Here is a 23684-nt window from a genome sequence, read left to right as displayed (position 1 = left end):
AACACCTTCATTAGTGTATTTCAGAATTCTAAGCTTGAATCACACGTGTAATTTGAGACATTAGTTCCAAGTTGTGATGTTGAATGCAGGGAAAAACTCTAAAAACATCAATAATTTGTAAAAACTAATTTTGGAAACTACAAATTCAATAAAAAAATGTTGATGCATTGTAGTATGCAACGGATGGCAGCACCAAGTGTAAGTAAAAATTTAGAAGAATTTGATTGTGTTGTGTTGTGGAAATGACACAAACTACTTTCACTCTTATTAAATCATTCAAATCTGCAAAATGAAAGCATTCATTTTGGTAGTTGGGTGTGAAATTTGATTATATGTGCGGATGATTCAATTATTTGAATTTGTTACGGCAATTATGTACGAATTGTGTGTTTTGTATTAATACAAAAGTGGGTTTTGAAGGGAACCAAAACCCTAAATAAAATTATCACAAAAGATAAAACATAAAAGCTCGCAACAAGGAATGGATTAAGACTAATATGAGGTTTTTACAAATAGGCTCCCACAACCTGAGACAAAAGTTGCACTAGGACCAACATGCAACAAAAAACACAAGAAAGCACTAAAGCAAATTCTAGCCCAAACACCCACAACAAGAAACAGTTAAGAATTTCCTTCAACCTTGCTCTTCTGGGAGCAAAGGGTCATATCAAAAGAGGCTGAAGACTTATTAGATTTTTTCCCTTTTATCATTATCTAGTCCTCTTCCACTTTAGCGTCGGCCTCATGACAAACCAACGTATCCATCACTGAAGACCCCACACCTTGGGGAAGAGGGTTAACATTGACCACAACAAAACCAATGATAAGGGTTGCAACAACTAGAGAGAGAAAGCTAGTAGATTCCACAGAGACAGCATCGACAACATAATCAACATGACTCCCAACAAAAGCCCTATCGCAGGCATCCAAATTCTATGATGCAATAGGGGCAGCACCAAAAACACTAGCCATCTCATAAACATCGAATCGAGGAGCCAAGCAATCCACCACGTTGGACTCAGCATGACCATCATCCAACAACAAATCAACTTAAGAAGAAGGCTCGGAGCTAGGAGGATCTTGCCTAACAACCTCAGAGAAAGATTTCTTGTCAATTGTATAGTGTTGATTTTAAGCACCTTTCTGCCAAGTAGGCTTTTTCAATTTCTCTAAACCACAATGAGCCATCACATGACCAATTTTAAAACATCTAGACCTAAAGGGGTTCCCTTCATAGTCTAAAGATTGGATCCAGCAACCCGTAGGGGATTCAAGCTTAATCTCTACAAGAAGCCCCTTAGAAATATCCAAATCAACCAATATTTGGGTGTAGAAGAATATCAGAAGATCCCTCATCCACCGTCAAAAATACACCAAGAGCCTCACCCACATCCTCCAAAAGAGAATATGCCCATAGATGAAGTGGAAGATAGGAAAGTCTAGCGCAAATTAAAATCTTGTTGAAAGTCTTAGTGGAGGGGCAGAGGTCAGAATGCCATGATTTTACCATTAGCATAAAAATTATCTTCCAAACCAAAAAAATGATCACACAAGATCTTGTTTATATCCACTGTGTTGTCAAATTTAGCAAGAAAGAAACCCCTTGACATAGGTAAGATATAAACCTTACCAATAATAATAGGCTCCCAATGATGAAAAATCCAAGTGTCGACTCCAAAAGGATGGGCCAAAATCCCTTGAACCTCCATATCACACCATGTGAGGATAAGACAAAGGAAGAGTGATTTCACCATCTCCTCCAAAGAGATGGCAATGGGTTTAGAGAGAGGGAAGGGGCCCTTCTCATCAGATCTATTCTTCAACAAGCCACCAACAGAACCACCTCCACCCAATGGGGAAGTACGACCCTTCCTATCCAAAACAAAAAACGACATTGAGAGCACCTTGGGTAGAGAAGAAAACCCCCCAACAACCACCAGTGGCAGCCGAGATAAACCCCCAACCTCAATGGCACCCTACGCAGCAAGAGATCAAGAGGCATCTGACATAGGAGAAGACAACAAAGATACCCTTGCCTTTGATGCATCAAAGGAAGGCTAAGGCGGTAGAGGAACATTTGCAACCTTGGGGACATTGTCGTTTGAAACAAATTAACACATAGGGACGCAACCATTTGAAATTGGCAAATGCGTGGGAGCCATGCTTTCAGAAACCTATATGTGCAAATTATATGCTGACATGACTAAATTGTGCATTATATTTAGTTTCATGTTTATTGAGGTAGTCTTCCACCGTTTATTGTTTGTGCAAGTTCTTGTAGTAAACAAAGTTAATACATGTAAATCGGAAAGTAATTATGAGACAATGTGCATTAGACAACCCGTAAAGTTGATAGGAACTATTCATTATGACAAAGTAAAAACCAATAAATGTGCATATAAATGTGTAAAAATAATACGTTTTGAATTTTACACCATATGCAAGTATATGGTTATTGTAAACATAATAGATTTTTTTTTTTTAATGTAATAGGGGAAACGAGCGAGTTGCCACCCATGTTCCGATGACCGCCACGTCCTATCATTACCTAATCCCCCCCCCCCACCCCCCAATTACCGCTCAAAAAAAGCCTAAAAAATGATAGCACGTGTACTAATCGCTGATCACACATGCACTATTAGTTGATTGTTTTTAGCTTTCTTGGTTTCTCATTGGTCCATTTGCATAAAAAGTACTACTTTTTTGGTAAGTGGCTATTGGGGGGTGAACATAACAAGTTCCGGGAGAACGTTTTAAAATAAAACTTTTAGAACACCTCACACTCTATGAGTTCTACAAAGAACTTCGTAAATGCAGGAAAGCCGAAAGGTTAGCTTTAAGCTCTTCAATCACCTACGGAAGTTCACTGAAAAAAATGGTAAGTTTCGACATATGGATTAGGAACTGTATGTGCACGAAGTTAGCCTAGGCTGCTACTGGCTCGCCTCACCTATGTATTTTGAAACAGCTTGTCTTGTATTATAGAAGCAACTGTATACTTCGTTGATTACATTCATTGGTCAAGTATAAATTCTCATGTGAGAGATGTATTGGTGGGTCTACAAAACTTCACAGCAGTTGTTAAATTTGGCATCCCACCAAGAAAACATGACCAAATACAAATTAAAAATCATACCATTGAAAAATGAATCAGTGCATCTACAAGACTTTAGAACAGTTGTTAAAATTGGAATCCCACCCACAAAAGGATATCGTGCATGATGACCTATATGAAACTTTTATCAAAGGCAGAATTTTGGTTCAGAAATTCCATGTCTTTTAGCACAGGGAGTGATCATTCAATACATTGAAGCATAAGGTTTTCATTCAACAAAATAATGCATTGGCATTTCATTTTATTTACTTCGGAAAGAATCACTTTTGTAAATAACTGCAAAAGAAGCACAGGTATTGCATTAAACCTACCTGATAAAACAGATACAATATTATTAAGAAACATAACAAAAAAGTTAGGCAAAGCACCATAGAAAATTTAAAGCTTTTAAAGACAGAGATCTCATAGCATCTTTTATAAGATGAGATTCCTGACATAATGTGCAAAAGTTCTATGCCACCAATCCAAGCTTCTGCAATAGTTTGCATGGTGAACCTTCATTGCACAAACAGCTTGCAGACTATTCATCCTTGCCCATCTGTCGAGGATCTTTATAGCTATGTGTGTTCCAATGAAGGATCATCCATACTATTGACGTTCCTGTGGATATGTATACAGTGAAGATGAAGGTAAAAAGAAAAAGGACAAGAATTTTCAATGCTTAGTTTAACAGATTCCAGAGAGAAGACCAATTAATTAATAGTATAGCATTCGTAATCAAGAAAAGCAACAAGAAATTAGTGTCATATTTTTCTCCAGGAACACAGTGATTCAAGATGAGTACGATCCATCATAGAGTGCATATAAGAAATGCAGTACAACAACAAATACATCAGTTCAAACAGCAGACAAACACTATACTAATTTTAAGTAACAAGTAATTTGGGGTACAACTATTTTTGGGTTTTCAGAGTAAAGATAGGGGATGATAATGCAGAGATGTTGAATGCAAGGAACAAAAGACTCTTCATGGAAAGAACAAAGTAGTAATAGCTAAATTACTGAGAGTTTGGGGTATTAGCTTGCTGTCTATACCTGTACCAGCAGTAAACATTGATATTTCGGACCTGCAGTTGATGTTGCTAGCTTGCAGGTAGCTTCTGCACTTGTCATGGTTTGTCCCAGCACTTATTTGCAAAGTAAATCATTGTTGTTTTATTTGGTGTGGGTTTGATGTACTTGGCCAAACTTGGTAAGAGATTTGCGTGCCATTGATATCAGTTCATGCTTCAGCAGTGTAATCTTCTCATCAGCTCTTATAACAGCAATTTATCATTGTTTTCTGTTGTATGTTGAACTTGCACATTTGTCAAAGAAAAAAAAAATCTACCTTGGTTATTAGTTATTACACAGTTTGTGGCAGACCATTAATCAAATTCATCACCAATAAGAACTTGAACAAGATATCTCAAAGCTCCAACCTCTTCCTACTTTACTATGGACTACCATTGAATTTTCAACCTATCTCCTCTTTATTCCCTATTCTGTCCTGAAAGCTATCCCTACCTTTGAGCAGGTTCTTAGATCAAAAATTATTCACTCTTTTACTTGCTCAGTTCTATGAGAGTCTCATCCTCTTCAAAGATTGTCTCCACATGGGTAGAGATTTTAGACACTATCTATGTCAAAGAATTCAAGGCAAGATGTGCTTGAAATAATGGATTGGCAGAACTAATAACACTCCCTGTCTCTTAGAAATCTCCACAAGCAGTCCTGACATGCACACAAAATAATATGATGCTAACCCAACAATCACATTATGCTAAATATCTTGAGCAGGCTATGACTCCAAACACCTTATGAATTAAATTTTGATCTTGGCAGTTGTCGTGTTTCCTAGGTGTCCGACATTGGGGTTGTGTTGGGTGGACATTTTGCAACCGAGGATTTGTTCAAATTCAATCGCAAAATAGGTAGACCAGCCACAGTATATGAAACAAAGTCTCTACTACCTTAAAGGGAAGGCTGCCCCTTCTCACCATTCCTTGGATCAACTCAACGTAAGCAAGAAGTTGAGAGATTTTTGTAAGGGGTGTTACCAATACTCCTTCCTCTTCACTTTCAAGATAGAATCCATGTACCCGCAAAGCAATTAACGGGCAAGATTAAATCTTTAAACTATCTGCAAGTAACGAGCAAGATTAAATCTTTAAACTATCTAAGGGTAATGGGCAAGATTAAATCTCTAAACTACACTTTTATCTAATAGCTGGAAATGGTGATACCGATAAACCAACACCAACTCAAACGCTGATTGAAAGTGTACCGGTTTGGTCATATTTGTCTAATTTATAAGAAAAATCACTACCATTGGAGCACAAAGACTTCTAGAAGTAGATGATTTCTATTCTATAACTTATTTTTAGTTTTAATCTATTCTATAAGAAAAAGCTCTACCATTGGGGTGTAAAGACTTCCAAAAGTAGGGGAATTCTAACTATTTTTTGTGAATTCAATATGTACAAACTACAGTCAAAGCTTTGAGTCTATGTATCATCACAATCACTCTCAATCAAAGCTTCAGCTCCAATTGCTTCTTAACTCACTATGCTCTATTATTGAACACACAATAATAACATGAATTAAAGGCAATAGGCACAAATTACAATCAAAGCCTCTAATTTGCTCTATCACAATCGCTTCCTGTAATGCCCCGCCCGGAGATCCTTGGAAACAAGGATTCAAATCAAGCCAAGATATTTTTTTTTTACAAGTATGAATGCACAAGACAACATCATACAAGGATCACAAAGATCGCAACGGAAGACTTCAACACAATGCCGGCAACCAACGAATCTCCGAACGCCACTACCAAACTAACACACACAAACAAAGCCAACAAAGACAACGCACAAGATGAGGGCACAAGAAATGACCACTCATCAACAAAACACCAAGCTGGGGTAAAATGCAGAATTCCGAAATTTGGCTAAGCCTGAAATCCTGAAGCTCTGAAAATTGGCTAAGTCTGGATTTCTGAAGCCCTGAAATTTCCTAGAATCCATAACTTATCTCTGAGAGGTCTGAAACCTATCTCAAACGATTTGTCGCATATATTAAAATATATCTTAAGTATAAGGAATTAAATATACGTCAACTTATACTTAAACGATATATTTCAAACCCTGAAGGACTACAACAGAAACCCAAAAACTGAATTTCAAAAGAAACCTCCTGAATTCAAAATGCAACAACATAGGCTCGAAGAACGCCCAAAAGGGTATCCAAAACCACTCTCAAAAAAATCGGATCACGAAGAAAAGTGCCCGCTAATGGCACGCACAGGTTTTTCACAAAAATCGTGCGACACTTTTTACTAAGGGAGGGCGATACTTCTCCTTAAGGCGTGCGACACTCTTCCAGTGTCGTACGACATTTCTCAAGAAGGCATGCGACACTTTTCAGCATCGTACGACATTTCTCAAGAAGGCGTGCCACACTCTTCCAGTGTCGTACAACATTTCTCAAGAAGCCGTGCGATACTTTACAGTGTCGTACGACATAGTTTGCATGGGCGTGCGATACTTTTTAAAGTGTCGCACCATGCTGAACAAATGTCGCCCATAGAAACACGAAAACACTCCCAGAAGCAAAAAGGACCAAAATAGAGCAAAGAACCTCCACACCAGGGAGTACCGGATCCACAAAGGCTCGAGAAATGAACACTCAAGTGCAAGAACAACACAAAATGGAGAACATCAACCATCTAAACTACAGCAGCATAGAACACACTGAATATAAACATCGCAAAGAACAAAAGCAACATCGCAATGTACATAAATACATCTCAAGAACAAAACAACCAAACTAAGTACGCGGTTCCTCCCAACCGTCAATAGCATCATAAGACCATCGTGGGTCCTAGCCATCCCCCGCGCGTAACATCCCAAGCCACCGACCAGATCGTCAGTACTGTCGTAATAGGGATGTCACTACTAAAACATGCAACAATATAAGCATAAGGAAATCTAACATGCTAGTAGTAAAGCATAAAGATAATCCTACAATATATAACATCACCTATCACATGCTAAACAACAGTAAGCAACAGATATACTACTAAATCAAATAACGTCATATAATCATATGCTAAACATCATGATAAGGGAATGCGTCAAGTAAACCAACATCATCTAAACATGATATCCAAGCATTCCAATGAAAGCATAAATCACAAGAAAGCATACTCCGGAACCCGAAGTACCAAGTGAAAACATCCAGCAACGGTCGCACTAGGACAAAGATCGTCTCTGTACACCGATCCCTAGCAGTGGTGAAGGTAGCTACGCCTCCCAACCACGTGGCACCCGTAGGTCCACACCCGCCGTGCTGATGGAGATAATGATCCAACCACAAACACATAAAGCACAACATCCAAGGCTAACACTCACGCCAGACAGTATGATGGCTGAACCAAGAACCTAAGACAATGCAAGGAGTACAGGTCCTGGTCAGACACTCAAAAGGCTACTATGTAGGGGCTGACATCCTGGAGAGTCGCTTGGCATCAAAAAGCCCAAGCTCGGATCATGTGTCCTCAAACTTAAACGGGCGCTCACACGTTGTGTCCTCGAACTTAATCGGGTGCTCACACATTTTACTTATCTTAAGTTTTATTAACAATCACACATTTTATTTAGTTATCACTTATATAAAGCTTCCTCTGCCAACCCATGACGCCATGATCGTCGGGCTGCGAGATAGAAGCCCCCTCCAGATGCTACCCTACCCTACCCATGCTCATCCTACAACAAGTGCCCGTGGGCATGCATACTCCCATCCCAACCCCAATGATCATAACTTCCGATAAATCCACGGAAGATTGGGCCTCGCAAGTCACCCAACAAATGTACGCGCACGTACTCGTGTGTGGCGCACCACCATCACGAAGATCATAACACAAGGACAGGAATGAGAACAAAATGCAAAGAAAACACCCCATTAAAAGCAACACGGGAAGGATGGATTCTACACGAATCCCAAAGCCAATAAAATCATACATCATAAAATCACTCAACCGGCCTCAATCCGAGAGTATGGATTCTACACGAATCCCAATGATGCAACAAGACCAAACATCATGAACTCACTCAATCGGCCTCAATCCGAGAGTATGGATTCTACACGAATCCCAATGATGTAACAAGACCAAACATCATGAACTCACTCAATCGGCCTCAATCCGAGAGTATGGATTCTACACGAATCCTAGCATTCACGAAACAAAAGCAAAGGTCTAAACGAAACCATACCACCAGGTATAAAATCACTCAACCGAACACAACGTCGGGAGTACGGATGCAACACGCATCCCAATGCAACATAAAAGTGCAAAAGTGGTCTAACTGATATCCAAATGGATCATCAAGGTCCACGACCCACATTGTGCCAAGAAAACCCGAGAAAACAGGGCGGCACGCAAAACGAGGTAAAAACCTCAAAAATTGGAAAACTTCAAAATTAAAACCCATTTGGCCTTTGGGTTCAAAAACCCCAAAAATCCAAAAATAACTAAAATCGGACACCGTATGCAAAAACGGCCAGCATAACGGTGCAAAACTCCAAACCCTCTTCCCAAAAAACAGGGAAATGTTCATACCCGCCCAACCGGGTAGAACTAACATACAGAAACGGAGGGGAACACTAGTTCTCAGCCTCCAAACAAACGGCTACCAAAAACAGAAGCTGAAATGGAGCAGAAACAATAAAACGGGAAAGCCCTACCTCACAGCCAAAAGGGCAAAACGGGAATCTGAACCATAAAATAAATATCCCGCAGAAGTAGCCGAAAATCGCGGCAATCCAAGGTTTCCCCGAGCTAGATCCAACGAGCCCAACCTCGCGACGATCCCACGCCCGTAGCTCCCACAACGAACAAAACAGTAAATCCTCATGAAGAGGATTTTGGGTTTTACTCTCCATTTTTCCAATTCAAAAGTGAGAAGTGAGGAATTAAATTCCTCTTTGGATATTTATTCACTTTTCGGGTGAATAATCGATTAGGGCATTTAACCAGCCAATCTAGTTAAACTCCGAATCGACCCAAATGAAAATAGGCTATTCCTATAAATAGGAATTCATCTATGGCAAAGCTACCAGAAATTAAAATAAAATAATTAAAAAGCCCGAAAACCCAAAAACACATAAACCTCCTTAATAACTTTTCGCGACAATGCGAACCTCTAAATGCACAGACACGCTTACTAGTCTAATCACATAATGCAAATGAGTTCGGATTTAATAATCACCGAAAGGTTTAAATTAAACATTTAATTAAGGATACGTCGACCATACAAGGGCGACATTGGTAAAATATGAACGGCTGAATCACTAACTCCATGTGCCACTGCCAGGGATATAAATCCTGCACACTAAACAACACGATCAAGTGCAATTGCATATAATAATATAGCCGAAGCAATAAATGCATTAAATCACCTAATTTAACCATTTATTTAATTATATTAAAATAATCTATTTACATCACTCACGTTCGCAAAAGGCATAGCAACGCAGGAATGAAGTAAATAACCATAGCATTAAATCCATCACATAACAAAATCAGAGGTATGTCCAAATACCAGATAACCAGATAACATCGTAAAACACACTGTCATCTCAAAATGGCATCATCATGCAATATGATTAACTGAACAGCATAGTAGTCTAAAATCTATGATACTAGAATCAAAGAGTAACATCTGACCCTCAGGTCATCTCAAATGTAAACATAACACGAGAACAGATATCTCTCAGATCAAAATAAAACAAGGTAAATGTCTGCAGCACATAACCAAAGAATCCAACAAGAATAATCCATTCTAATTACTTACACATTTAATAATGATTGATTACTCTGCATAAAAAGGCATTTAAAACACATAAGCAAACACAGTAAAAAACATGACTAACCACTGCTACAGGAACCTAGTCTAGTGTAGCATGGTAAAAGAACATAGTGCAATCTCTGCACACATCTCAAGGTAATCACGGAACAACCTCATGATACCACATCGATCCTGGTAACCACTGGCACAAACCTCAGTGAACCAAGAATCACATCATAATCTCAAAGATCAGACAAAAGCATAAACAAAGCAACTGATAAAGAAACATAAATCCAAACACCTCAACGGTGTAGACCACTCAAGGTCACAATCATGATCCCATCACAACAAAAGATCAGCAAGGTTGCATCCATCAGAACGACTTACAAAAGTCAAACGGGAGAGGCACTACACTTCCAGTCAAAGCATCGCATCCAATTGAATCTTTTATTCACTTTTCTCCCAAATTGGTACTACACAATCAAAGTTATGCTTGCACAAATTTGGCAGAGCTTTTTTGCACAAAACAAAATATGTTATTTACAATGAGGGGGGCACTTCTTATATAGGAAAAGAAGTGAGAAAAATAAGGAAAAAGTGGGAGCAACTCAACCAATTTGACAGCGTCAAACTAGGTGAGAAGAATTATTGGATCACATGTCTAAAGGACATGTAATCGGATTACATACATTTGAGTTACATGTGATTGGATTACATGCACCCCATCTTTTGCATCTATAAAGCTGGAAAAAACTTGAAGAAAATGTTGAAACTGTTGATTCTGAATGAATCATTCCTATAGACTATCAGCAAAAGCCTTGTGCTTCATGATGATCGTGGGATCGAGAATTCTTGTATTCTACACCAATGCATTCTCTTTGGTGAGTTTTTAGTTGTCATTTGAAAACTTGATGTGATCCAACTTTTTCTAATTCGAGTTGTAGTGCATTTTCCTTTGTAGATTGGCACATTCTAGAGTCTCTGACACTTTGAAAACCTTCTTGATGGTGTCTAGATGTAAAATTACAACAACTTTCCATTAGCACCTTTAACTCTCTTTTTTTAAGCAAAGTACTTGGCGCATTCCTACACGAACTCAAGTTCCAAGTTTTCCATTGGGAAAATGGAGACCATATAAATAAAGCTTCTTAAGAATCAAAGCATATCTTCTCAACAGAATGTCTTTGTTCTTTGAAGAAGTTTTGACATATCTTGAAGAGTGCACCGCAATATGAAGATGAAAACATCTTCCAATGAGAATTTTTGGGATTTGAGTTACAATGACGAATCCATTAGGGCTAAGTGCTCGAAATATTGATTAGATACTTATGGAACACATGTCGTGGCTGGAAATGATACGGAAAGCATATGCAAATGATATGGAAATGATACGGAAAGCATATGCGTTTGGATAAGGAGGACCAAAATGGGACTTAGGAAGATGGATTGCTTGTGGGTAAAGATGGGCTTTTTGTTACATGATTCAAGAATTGGCAGATTAATGGATTTCTGGATGATTGATTGATTAAAAGAGGAACAAATGTGTTTCTTATAAAGAATTACAAGGACATTGTTTCTAAAAGAAACAACGTAGACTGAAGACGGAATTAGAAATAAAACTAGAGACAGGATAGGAAACATTCCTATTTAGACTGAAAGACGGACTACAGACAAGTAGTTGACTATTATTGAAAGTATAAGATATTATCTTAATACCCTCCCTTAATGGTCAATGTATGGATGTCTAAACATTCTATGATAACTGAGACCCTCCCTGGATCTATAGAATGCTGAAACCGAGAAGCTTTGCCAGAAGATTGCTATGACTCAAAATAGGTTGCAATTACAAAACTTCGTTTTTGTGGAAAAAATAGTAAAACCCAGAATCTCACGCAACCTTGCGTATTACAGACAACATGAAATGATTTTTGAGGAGAAAATCAACAAACCTATGAAAAACATAAACAGATTCAGAAGGCGAAAAATGCAGCTTCGCCTTGATCAAGAAGCTCGACAACTTGTGCTGTTGGTTGGGAAGCATTTTGCCTTGCTTGCGCAACCAAACATTTCCAGCACTCAAACTTCATATGGCCAAACTTGTGACAGTAATTACACTATACATTTTGCTTCGTAGAGCCATCCAGGGATTGAGCAGAAGGTTGATGCTGGAAAGGTTGAGAAGACTGATGGTTGCCGATGTTTTGTTGAAAGGATTTTGCAGCAAATGCCTGCTTTGACGAGGCTGTAGAAACACTGCTACCAAACTGTTGTTTCCAACGATCCTGCTGCAGAAGTTTGGTGCATAATTTTGGAAACTTCAGATCAACATTAGTTGACGTAATGTTGAGTGTTTCTATGAAGTGCTCATAGGATGATAGTAGACTTTTCAGAGTGATGACTACCATATCCTCTTCCTTCATTTTCCGACCAATAGCTTCAAGCTGATCACAAATGTCCTTAATCTTTGTCAGATGCTCTTGTAAGGACATACGTTCATCCATCATAATGGAGAACAACTGATTCTTTAGAAAGAATGCCCGAATTTTGTTAGATGTTTCATGTAGCTCCTTTAGATATTTCCAAATTTCTGCAGCTGACTTGCTGGAAGGAATCTTTGGTAGTTGATCATCGATAACAGAGAGCTTAAGAAGCATAACAGCCTCTCGATTGCGATCATCAAACTTGTCCTGTTCTGCTTGGTCGAAGGTCGCACGAGTCTTTGCGCCTAGAACAAGCTCATCCAAACGACAATATTCGAAGATGGTTAACATGCGCTGCTTCCAATAATTATAATTGTAGCCATTGAATCGTAGACTGCCCTCCAACATCAGATTATTAAGGCACGAAAAATGAGGTACCCAAAAAATTCTAACGAAGACCCAGATGAGGTCTCGAAAAACCCACCAAGAATCTACAAACAAAGAAAATTTCAAAGGCCAAAAACTAGGGTTTAGGGCAAAACCCTAGTCGGCAGCTTTGAAGGTCAGATTTGCAAAAAAAATGGCGAATTTGGTGAAAAAAATGCAGCGCTTGTAGTCGGATTTGCAAGATTTAATGATGGCTTCTGAGTTCCAACGCAGGCCAACCAAGATTAAGCTGTAATTTGCCAAGTTCGGCCCCCAAAATCGCGCATTTTTAAAGACTTGAGAAAAACGACCTCCAGATTTGAAAGAACTCACATCCAAGAATCAAGAACGCCAATAGCTGAATACGTGGGCGGAAATGAAGACCAAGCGCGGGCGCGATCGTGATCAGACCCCTAGACGCAGGCGTGAGCAAAATATTTCGAAAATAAATTCGAGAAGAAACAATGCAGCTTCGGTCTGCATCTATGCACGTTTTGTTCTAAAAACAAACGCTAGTTCATAATCACAGGAGTAGCAAAAAAACGTGAGTTCCTTAGCCACAAATGCGAGTTTCAGAACATGGGAGCAGAAAAGAAAAACCGCGAGTTGCAGATGATCGTCCATGATTTCCACGCGTTTTGCAGATGACGGGAGTTGCAGAAAAACGTGTTTGGAAGTCACGATTTTTAGGGCAGACTGGTCAAAATCTCAGACAAAAAACCTCAAACAAAAACCCTAGTTGAAATCTCAAGGTTTTTAGAAAGAAAGGATCACAAAATAATTTCGAAAATTGGCTCTGATACCATGTTACAAGATTCAAGAATTGGCAGATTAACGGATTTCCGGATGATTGATTAATTAACAGAGGAATAAATGTGTTCCTTATAAAGAATTACAAGGACATTGTTTCTAAAAGAAACAACGTAGACTAAAGACGGAATTAGAAACAAAACTAGAGACAAGATAGAAAACATTCCTATCTGGATTGAAGACAAAAGAGACAGGATAGGAAACATTCCTATCTAGACTGAAAGACGGACTATAGACAAGTAGTTGACTATAATAGAAAGTATAAGATATTATCTTAATACTTTTGTGGGTATGGCTAAGAATGCAAGTTGGGATGCATATGGATGTGTGCAAATGGCAACTTTGGTGTTTAAAAGTGTGACTTTTTACCAAAATTGGGTTCCCTAGAGGTAATTACATGTAATTACTTGCAAAAAATGTATGTATTTGAGCCATTTTTGGCTTGGGAATGCAAAAAGTATTACGACGTTATTGGTAAATACTTGCTTGATATTAACAGAGACCGAAGGTCTATATATACAAAAGAATGAGACGATGTTTCCTTAGGAAATGATCATAAAGAATAGAAACATTCTATTCTAGAGAAAGCAAAAAATGAAAGCAAACTAAAGCTTAAGATATTTACAATAGACAACCATTAACTAATAATAGACGACTTATCTATTATTGTAATACCCTCCCTTAATGGTTAATCTATCTAACACACCAAGTTGTCCTATGAATTTGACAAACTTATCAGGACAAAAAGGCTTGGTGAGAATGTCTGCAGTCTGATCTATGGTAGGAACATACTGCAAATCTATAGTCTCGTCTTCAACCAGCTGTCGTATGTAATGACAGTGAACATCCACATGCCTGGTTCATTCATGGATGTAATGTCCCCATCTTTTTAGCATATTAGTGGAGTTCTTAGCCTTTACATTATCCGAATGCTAAGTGGAGAAATAAGGAGAAACTGATTAAATTAATTTTTTATAAAGTCAAAAAAAAAAAAAAAAAATTAGTGACTATATTTAATTAATTTAATTGGAGAATGCATTAAATATTGGAAGGGGGAAGCTTCTAGTAATTTAATTTTCAAAAAGCACAATTAATTATTCTATTGCAAGGGAGAAGCTTCTAGCAAGTGCATTAATTATTGAGAGAGGAGAACTTCTAGAGAATGCAATTATTAAATATTTTATTTAATTATTTTATTGCAAGAGAAAAGCTTCTAGCAAGTGCATTAATTATTGGAAGGGAAAAACTTCTAAAGAATGCAATTATTAAATATTTTATTTCCTTCTATGAGGGTCAAGGAAAAGTATAAAAAGGGGTGAGAGCTTCATTGTTTATCATCTAATTTTGTGAATTGCATTTGATATCAAGTTGGGAGAAGAAACTAAGGTTTCCAATTTCAGTCAGTCATTGGAGAACGTCAACTCTTCAGTGTTGCAACCATTTGAGATGGTGAAATATCCATTGAATTTGGTATTTCGGAGAGCTTCAATTTAGGAGTTCTATTTTGTGCTTAAATTGGAGAATAAATTTTGATTGCTACAGTACGCATGCAAGATGCCACGCTATAATGTCTATGCTTGATTCATTTCCATTCTCGGGCATCACTATTATCATTGTACTTCATCAGCACATGATTTTGCTATAATAATTCAGAATCAAAAATTTTGGCATCATTGTTACTTCTCATTTCCATGTATTTGCACTAATAATACCAAAAGAATTCCATTTGAATTTTAGTTCCTTGAGGGGTTATTACAATGGTATCAGAGCTTGCTTGCAAAGTGTTTGACGAAATGTCAAACAACTAAAGTATAAAGAATTTTGGTGTTTGAAGAAGTTATAACCTGTTGGGGTTACTACAGTGGTTTCAAAGCTCGCTTGCAAAGTGTTTGACGAAATGTCAAACAACTGAAGTATAAAGATTTTTTTTTTTGGAGTTTGAAGAAGTTATAACCTGTTGGGGTTATTACAGTAGTATCAGACCTTGCTTGCAAAGTGTTTGACAAAATGTCAAACAACTAAAGTATAAAGAATTTTGGTGTTTGAAGAAGTTATAACCTGTTGGGGTTATTACAGTGGTATCAGAGTTGGGGTTATTACAGTGGTATCAGAGCGGTTTCCTGTCAGCCTGACAGGGTTTATGCAGCCACCATTCAATTTAGTTTACAAAAACAAAAACAAAAGGGCTCTATTTACACAAGGAACTAGCACAACTGAGAACATGGCTGATAGACATTCTCAAAGCCCACCCAGAATTATGAGAGATGATGAGGCTTTGCAGCGTCAGAATAGGCTTCTACAGTCAATAGAGGCAAGTACACAGGCAATGATGGCTATGATGCAACATTTGATTGGGGAAAACAAGAGAAATAATCATAATAATGACCAGGATGACAGGAGCATAGCAGGATCACAACATAGGACTCAATCTAGGACAGCTAACAGACCCACATGTCCTACATTCAAGGAAGAAACTCCAGCACTCACACCTAATGCTATGGTAACAATTATTGCAAATGAACTCCGACAAGCAAGGAATGAGTGGGATTCATTACCAGCATATGTACAAGATGGATGGACATTTGACAGGTACCTGAACTACAAAACTGCTAGGCAGAAGTAAGCAGATAAACACAGTGAGTTGCAACAGGTCACCAATAAGTTGGCATTACCCACATTTGATGGCAGTGGGAAAATGACTGCTCGTGCTTGGATTCATAAGGTGGATACTTTCCTATCTCTAAAGACTATGACAGAATTTGAAGCACTCAAGTATGCCACTTTACACTTAGACGGGGCAGCTCATGATTGGTGGACACATGGCATGATCACATTGCAACACAATCAGGTAACCACTTATCGAGAGTTCGTGGATAGATTGATAGAAAGGTTTGATAAAAAGGATCCTAAAGTTTATTTCCGGGAGTTAGTCCAGTTGAGACAGTCAGGAGGCTTAGAACAATTTATCAATGACTTCCAGAAGCTTGCAGTGATGGTGCCTGACATTTCAGAACGGAGGCTAGTCATTTTATTCACAGAGGGATTGACTGAACCACTCAAGGGGTGGGTAAAGGCATTTGATCTTCCTACATTACAGGAAGCCATGAAGAAAGCCCGCAGTATGGAACTTGCAGCTCCGGCAAACCGGTTTAGTTCGAAGGGTTCATCATTTAGAGATAACAAAGGGCGATTCAGCAAGGGTAAAGAGAAGGTTATTGACTCAAAAGGCAAGTCAGTTGCACCTTTGGATAAGGAGACGCTTAATGACCTGCATAAGAAGCTATGCTTCTTTTGCAAAAGTCCCTATGAGTTTGGTCATGACTATCCTACGAGGCCTAAGGGGAAGGCTAACCAGATGATGTGGGCTTATTATGAGGGTTCGGATTCAAATAGCTCAGAGCACCATGATGAGGATCCTGATGAGACAGAGGGTGAACAAGAGGTAGATAGTGTTGAGAAAAAAGAGGCTCCAGCGCTACATTTACAGGTGGCACGTCTATCTAGTATTTAGAGAGAGGGATCTTTTAGACTTTGGGAGTCTTGGTTGGACAAAAGGTTATTACTCTGTTGAATACAGGTGCTACACATAATTTTATTGATGCATGATTTGTGGAGAGGCGTGGACTCATTACAGAGGAGTTCAAGGGATTGAGAGTCAAGGTAGCTAATGGATATACTCTTTGTTGTGACAGGATGGTGCGAGATCTACCTTCGCACCTGAACAACTATGAGCTCAAGGCGGACTATCATATAGTCAACATGGGTGACATGGACATAGTACTTGGGATGCAGTGGCTACATTCTTTGGAGGAGGTTACCCTGAGATTGAATGATATGGAGATACGATTCGAGGTGGATGGCAGGACTCATGTGCTGAAGGCTATCCGTAATGGTGATGTCAAGACTATATCATTTAGGCAAATGGAGAGATTAGCCAGGCATGATGATATAGAGTGGGCGGCAATATGCACCTTGATGCCTACCCAGGAGGAGCAGCATAAGACTGAATATCATCCGAATATTCAAAAATTGAGAATCAAGTATGAGAAGCTATTCAATGAGATTCCACTAGGCAAGCCTGTAATGATCCCATCTTTTGGCCTTCACGTTCTTTTAGTAGTTGACCAAGTGTGTGTGCGTTAGCCTTGTTCTACATGGTCGCGAGGGCTAACGAAGGGTTTAAAGGGATCCTGGAGTGTTTTGGCCTAGTCATGTCCAGTTTGGGCCAAAACGAAGTTGATTTACTCAGTTTCAGGCATACTTACTATTTTTAGTAAGTCGGCAGGACACAGTGCAGGTCAATTTTGGTGATTGGAATTCGATACTTCTCGGTGAGAGCTTTCCGATGAGCTATCACTCGCATTATTCGGAGTCCGATTGCTAATACATTTTAATGCCTGAAGTTTTATTAAAGTAACGTCTAGTTAATTGTAAAATATTAAAGTGTTACTTTAATATTTATTTTATGGTAGTGTGTACCTAAGGGAGACATAAGGGGTATTTTAATATATGTTTTATATAGTACACATCTTTTATCCCACATTGCCCATATGAGTTGAGCGGACCCTTGGAAATAGAATAAAAGGAAGCATTTGTGGCTTCATTAGGCAGGTTGAATATGAGAAGAAATTGGTGTGTGAGTTGCAGCTTTGTTCTTGGCATTTGAGGACGTCTATCCTCTTTTGTAACATTCTAGACGTCATTCCCTTGGGGTTTGGCCTTTGGAATTCTTTCTTATTGGCTTCATTATCAGGCAGTTTAGTTGCATTTCCGGCTACAGGCAGATTTGATATTTTGCTCATATCTTCTTCACTACTTGTCCGACGCTTATGCCGCTTGGAGGGAATGGTATTATGAAGGTAGTGGACTGATTGGAGGACAAAGTATTGTAGCAGCAAGTTCGTAAGCATGGGCTGGAGTATTATGACAATATTGCTAAAGTAATTAGTGAGTTGATAAATCTGCTATGTATTTGGTTTTATGAATTCTGAAAATAACATTTTATTAGCAGCAGTTCATTTCCACTTTGCATATTATTGTAGTTTCTTTCTTGTTTATGTTGTATGATACCAATTCCATGCACGAAACACAACAAACAAATAAACGTTTGATTTCCAGAGTTATAAGAGGTTTTAAGAAGTTGAATGCAAACTGTTTGACATAATTCCTTTCAGCAATTTGGTTTAGTTTTTTGGGACATCCAAGGGTGTCCATTACAGAGCCACTAGACAGAGGCATTGAGCACATTATCGAGTTGGAGGAAGGCGCTAAGCTTGTCATGATCACACCATACCAGCACCCAAAACGACTCAAGGATGAGATCGAGAGGACCATCAAGGAGTTGCTAGCAATGGGACACATCCAACCAAGTAAGTCACCTTTTGCGTCTTCTATTGTTTTGGTAAAAAAGGATGGTACTCTACGGATGTGTATTGATTACAGGGTGTTGAATAAGAGGACGATAAAGAACAAGTATCCCATCCCACGCATCGATGAGTTGATAGATGAATTGCATGGGGCTTGTTATTTCACAAAAATTGATTTGAGATCAAGCTATCACCAAATCAAAGTTCGAGAGCAAGATATTGAGAAAACTGCTTTTAGATGTCATTGTGGGCACTTCGAATTTGTAGTCATGCCTTTTGGTTTGACTGATGCACCTGCCACTTTTCAGTCCACTATGAACAGGGTCTTCCACCATCAGTTGAGGAAATTTGTGTTGGTGTTCTTTGATGATATTTTGATCTATAGTAGGACTTGACAGGAACATTTAGAACACTTGGAGACAGTATTGAGGATTTTATAGAGGGAGTCCTTGTATGCCAAGGAGTCCAAATGTGATTTGGGGATTACAGAGCTGTTGTATCTTGGACACATCATTAGTGTGGAGGGAGTGTGGATGGATCCTGAAAAGATTCGCGCTATTGTTGATTGGCCACCACCAAAGAACCTTACACAGTTGAGGGGGTTCCTTGGTCTATGTGGATTCTATCGCAGGTTTGTCAGTGGCTACTCACGGCACGCAGCACTAATGACAGATTTGCTAAAGAAAGGGGCATTTGTGTGGACTCGGGAGGCACAGGACTGTTTCATGCGATTCAAAGCAATAATGACTACATGCCCAGTATTAGCATTGCCTGATTTCACAAAGCCATTTGAGCTTCAATGTGATGCTTCTGGAGAGGGAGTCAATGCTGTACTCATGCAGGACAAGCATCCTATAGCTTATGAGAGCAGGAAACTCAGAGGGCCCGAGAGATCATTCAGCATATATGATAAGGAGATGTTGGCCATCATGCATGCCTTGGCCAAATTCAGACAGTATCTTATGGGAAGCAAATTTTGTATTAAAACTGATCATAATAATTTGAGGCACTTTTTGGGACAGCAGGACTTGAATGATCGTCAGTAGAAGTGGGTGAGTAAGTTACAGGCCTATGATTTTGATATCACATATGTTAAGGGGACATAGAATGTTGTTGCAGATGCTTTATCTCGCAGGCCACACTTCACTTCTATTATTCAGATATCAGAGGATTGGCAACACTTGATTGTAGCAGAATATGCCAGAGACACATGGGCCTCTGAAACAATGGAGGGAACAGCGTCGACACCAGGCACACTATTGTAGATGATTTGATCATTTACAAGAACAGGATTTACTTAGTTCCAGGATCGAAAGTGAAGCAGTTGATTTTGAGAGCACTCCATGATTCACCTACAGCAGGCCATCCCGGTATTTTAAGACTTACAGGTTAGTTCAGAGCAGTTCACTTGGAAGGGGCTTAAGGCTGATGTTTTGCAATATGTGCATGAGTGTTTTGTTTGCCAACAGAACAAACAAGAGCACACTTATCCAACAGGGCTCCTACAGCCACTTCCTATGCCTGATAGGAAGTGGGAGTGCATCTCCATGGATTTTATCACGGGTTTGCCCAAAGCCCAAGGGTGCGATTGTATCTATGTGGTGGTGGATAGGCTGACAAAATATGCTCACTTCTTCCCTATCACTACTACATACTCAGCAGCTCAGGTGGCAGAGGTTTTCTTCGGGGAGGTTTTCAGATTACATGGTTTGCCTCGGAACATTGTGAGCGACAGGGACAACCGCTTCATGAGCCACTCTTGGCAGGAGGTATTCCGGTTGTGTGGCACCGAGCTTACACCTAGCACCAGTTATCACCCACAGACCGATGGTCAAACAAAGGTTGTGAACAAATGGGCGGAAGAGTATTTAAGGAATTATGTGGCAGCTCAGCAGCGAGCTTGTGTCAGATGGATATATCTCTGTGAGTATTGCTACAATACTATATACCATATGACTATACAAATGACACCCTTCATGGCACTTTATAGTTACGAGGCACCCAGTTTCTTAGATTTGTTGTTGGGTGACAGTCGGGTACCTTGTGTAGATGAACTATTACAAGAGAGTAAGGATATAGTTGTTACTCTCAGGGACAACATTGCTAGAGCTCAGAACCAACAAAAGCAGTGTGCAGACCAGTAGAGGACTGAGCGTAGTTTTGAGGTAGATGATATGGTCTACCTCATGTTGCAGCCATATAGGCAGTCCACTCTCAAGAAGAGTGGTGCAGAGAAACTCAAGCCGCACTATTATGGACCATTCAGAATCGTCAGGCGAATTGGTGAGGTGGCTTATGAGTTGGAGCTTCCTGCAGACAGTAGAATGCACAATGTGTTTCATGTGTCACGCCTCAAAAAGGCATTTAGTCAGAATGTGGTGCCTTCTGCAACATTACCTCCCTTGGATGATGAGGGAAAATTGATATTGGTGCCAGAGGCTATCATTGATTTCAGGGAAAGGAACTTGAGGCGGCGCACTATAAGGGAGTATTTGGTGAAATGGAAGGACCTACCAGTCGAAGATGCGACATGGGAGAATGAGGAGATTTTTCAGCATCCGAACTTAAAGTTGTTTGAGGACAAGCAATTTCAAGGAGGGCAGACTGTAATGTCCCCATCTTTTTAGCATATCAGTGAAGTTCTTAGCCTTTACATTCTCCGAAGGCTAAGTGGAGAAATAAGGAGAAATTGATTAAATTAATTTCTTATAAAGTCAAAAAAAAAAAAGACTATTTAATTAATTTAATTGGAGAATGCATTAATTATTGGAAGGGGGAAGCTTCTAGTAATTTAATTTTCTAGAAGCACAATTAATTATTCTATTGCAAGGGAGAAGCTTCTAGCAAGTGCATTAATTATTGGGAGGGGAAAACTTCTAGAGAATGCAATTATTAAATATTTTATTTAATTATTGTATTGCAAGAGAGAAGCTTCTAGCAAGTGCATTAATTATTGGAAGGGGGAAACTTCTAGAGAATGCAATTATTAAATATTTTATTTCCTTCTACGAGGGTCAAGGAAAAGTATAAAAAGGGGTGAGAGCTTCATTGTTTATCATCCGATTTTGTGAATTGCATTTGATATCAAGTTGGGAAAAGAAACTAAAGTTTCCAATTTCAATCAGCCACTAGAGAACGTCAACTCTTCAGTGTTGCAACCATTTGAAGTGGTGAAATATCCATTGAATTTGGTATTTCGGAGAGCTTCAATTCAGGAGTTCTATTTTGTGCTTAAATTGGAGAATAAATTTTGATTGCTTCAGTACGCATGCAAGATGCCGCGCTACAGTGTCTATGCTTGATTCATTTCCATTCTCAGACATCACTATTATCATTGTACTGCATCAGCACATGATTTTGCTGTAATAATTCAAAATCAAAAATTTTAGCATCATTGTTACATCTCGTTTCCATGTATTTGCACTAATAATACCAAAAGAATTGCATTTGAATTTTAGTTCCTTGAGGGGTTATTACAATAATATCAGAGCTTGCTTGCAAAGTGTTTGACGAAATGTCAAACAACTTAAGTATACAGATTTTTTTTTTTGGAGTTTGAAGAAGTTATGACCTATTAGGGTTATTACAATGGAAGACTCGATTTCGTGCTAACTTGATAATGCCTTCGTTATCAACAAATAGAGTAGTCAGTCCTACTGGTGACATCTACATATCCCCAAGCATCCGACAAAGCCAAACAGCTTCACATCCTGCCTCAACAGTCCCTCTATACTCAGCCTCTGTAGAAGAGAGAGAAACTGCCTGCTACTTCTTGCTAGTCCATGTGACTGCACTGGATCCCAAACTGAACACATATCCAAATGTTGACTTTTTATCATCAACAGAGCCTGCCCAATCTGAATCTGTGAACCCACTGAGTTTAGGATTGGAACTTCGAGAGTACAGAAGTCCATAATCTGAAATGCCCTTCACATAACGAAGCACACGCTTTGTTGCCATCCAATGATCAGCCTTAGAAGCTGTCATAAAGCGTGAAATATAGCTGACTATGAAGTTCATATCAAGCCTAGTAGAAGAGAGGTACCTGAGGCTGCCTACTAGTTGCCTGTATGTAGTATCAACGGAAGGAGAATCAGACTTTGCTGATAACTTGAGACCTTTCTCCATAGGTGTAGATACAAGTTTGCAATCCTGCATTCGGAATTTGTCTAACAGGGCCTTGGCATATTTGAACCGAGAGATGAATATACCAGAAGATTGTTGCCAAACTTCAACACCTAAGCAATAATGCATGAGCCCAAGGTCAGTCATATCAAAAGACTGGCATAAATTCTATTTGACTCCTTGAATCAAAGATGTCAAACTGCCAATGATGATTAAATCATCTACATAAATAACCAGAAGGATGATGTCACTATCAGTAGTCTTGATGTACAAATTTGAGTCTAAAGAACTCCTCTTGAAGCCTTGATCACTGAGGTACTTATCAATCTTGATGTACCATGACCAAGGGGCCTGCTTCAAGCCATAGAGAGCTTTTACCAATCTGAGAACTTGATGGTCTTTACCAGCAACCTTGAAACCAGGAGGCTATGTCATGTAGACCTCTCCATGGAGATTACCATTTAGGAAAGCACTCTTGATGTCCATCTGATGGACCTTCCAGCCAAACTGTGCTGCCAGGCTAGGACTAATCTGATGGTGCTCATCTTTGCAGTAAGAGCAAAGGTCTCCTCATAATCAATGCCCTAACGTTGAG

General features: G+C 39.1%; 1 protein-coding gene across 1 annotated transcript in view; it reads right to left on the bottom strand.

The window, feature by feature from the left end:
- Window positions 1-3320: 3320 nt before the first annotated feature.
- ERG28 (ergosterol biosynthesis protein) overlaps window positions 3321-23684 on the bottom strand; it is a 45718-nt gene continuing 25354 nt past the window's right edge. The window contains exon 3 of the mRNA XM_089810515.1: window positions 3321-3715. Within this exon, the coding sequence (XP_089666641.1) occupies window positions 3636-3715 (80 nt within the window). The 3' untranslated portion in view covers window positions 3321-3635. The remainder of the gene's footprint in view (window positions 3716-23684) is intronic.

This window comes from Cupressus sempervirens, chromosome 11, assembly GCF_028749045.1.
Source record: "Cupressus sempervirens isolate cs-2001-9-10 chromosome 11, ASM2874904v1, whole genome shotgun sequence".
In the NCBI taxonomy this organism is placed as follows: Eukaryota; Viridiplantae; Streptophyta; class Pinopsida; order Cupressales; family Cupressaceae; genus Cupressus; species Cupressus sempervirens.
Note: the sequence above shows the minus strand (reverse complement) of the source record. Positions and strands in the feature narration are given on the sequence as shown.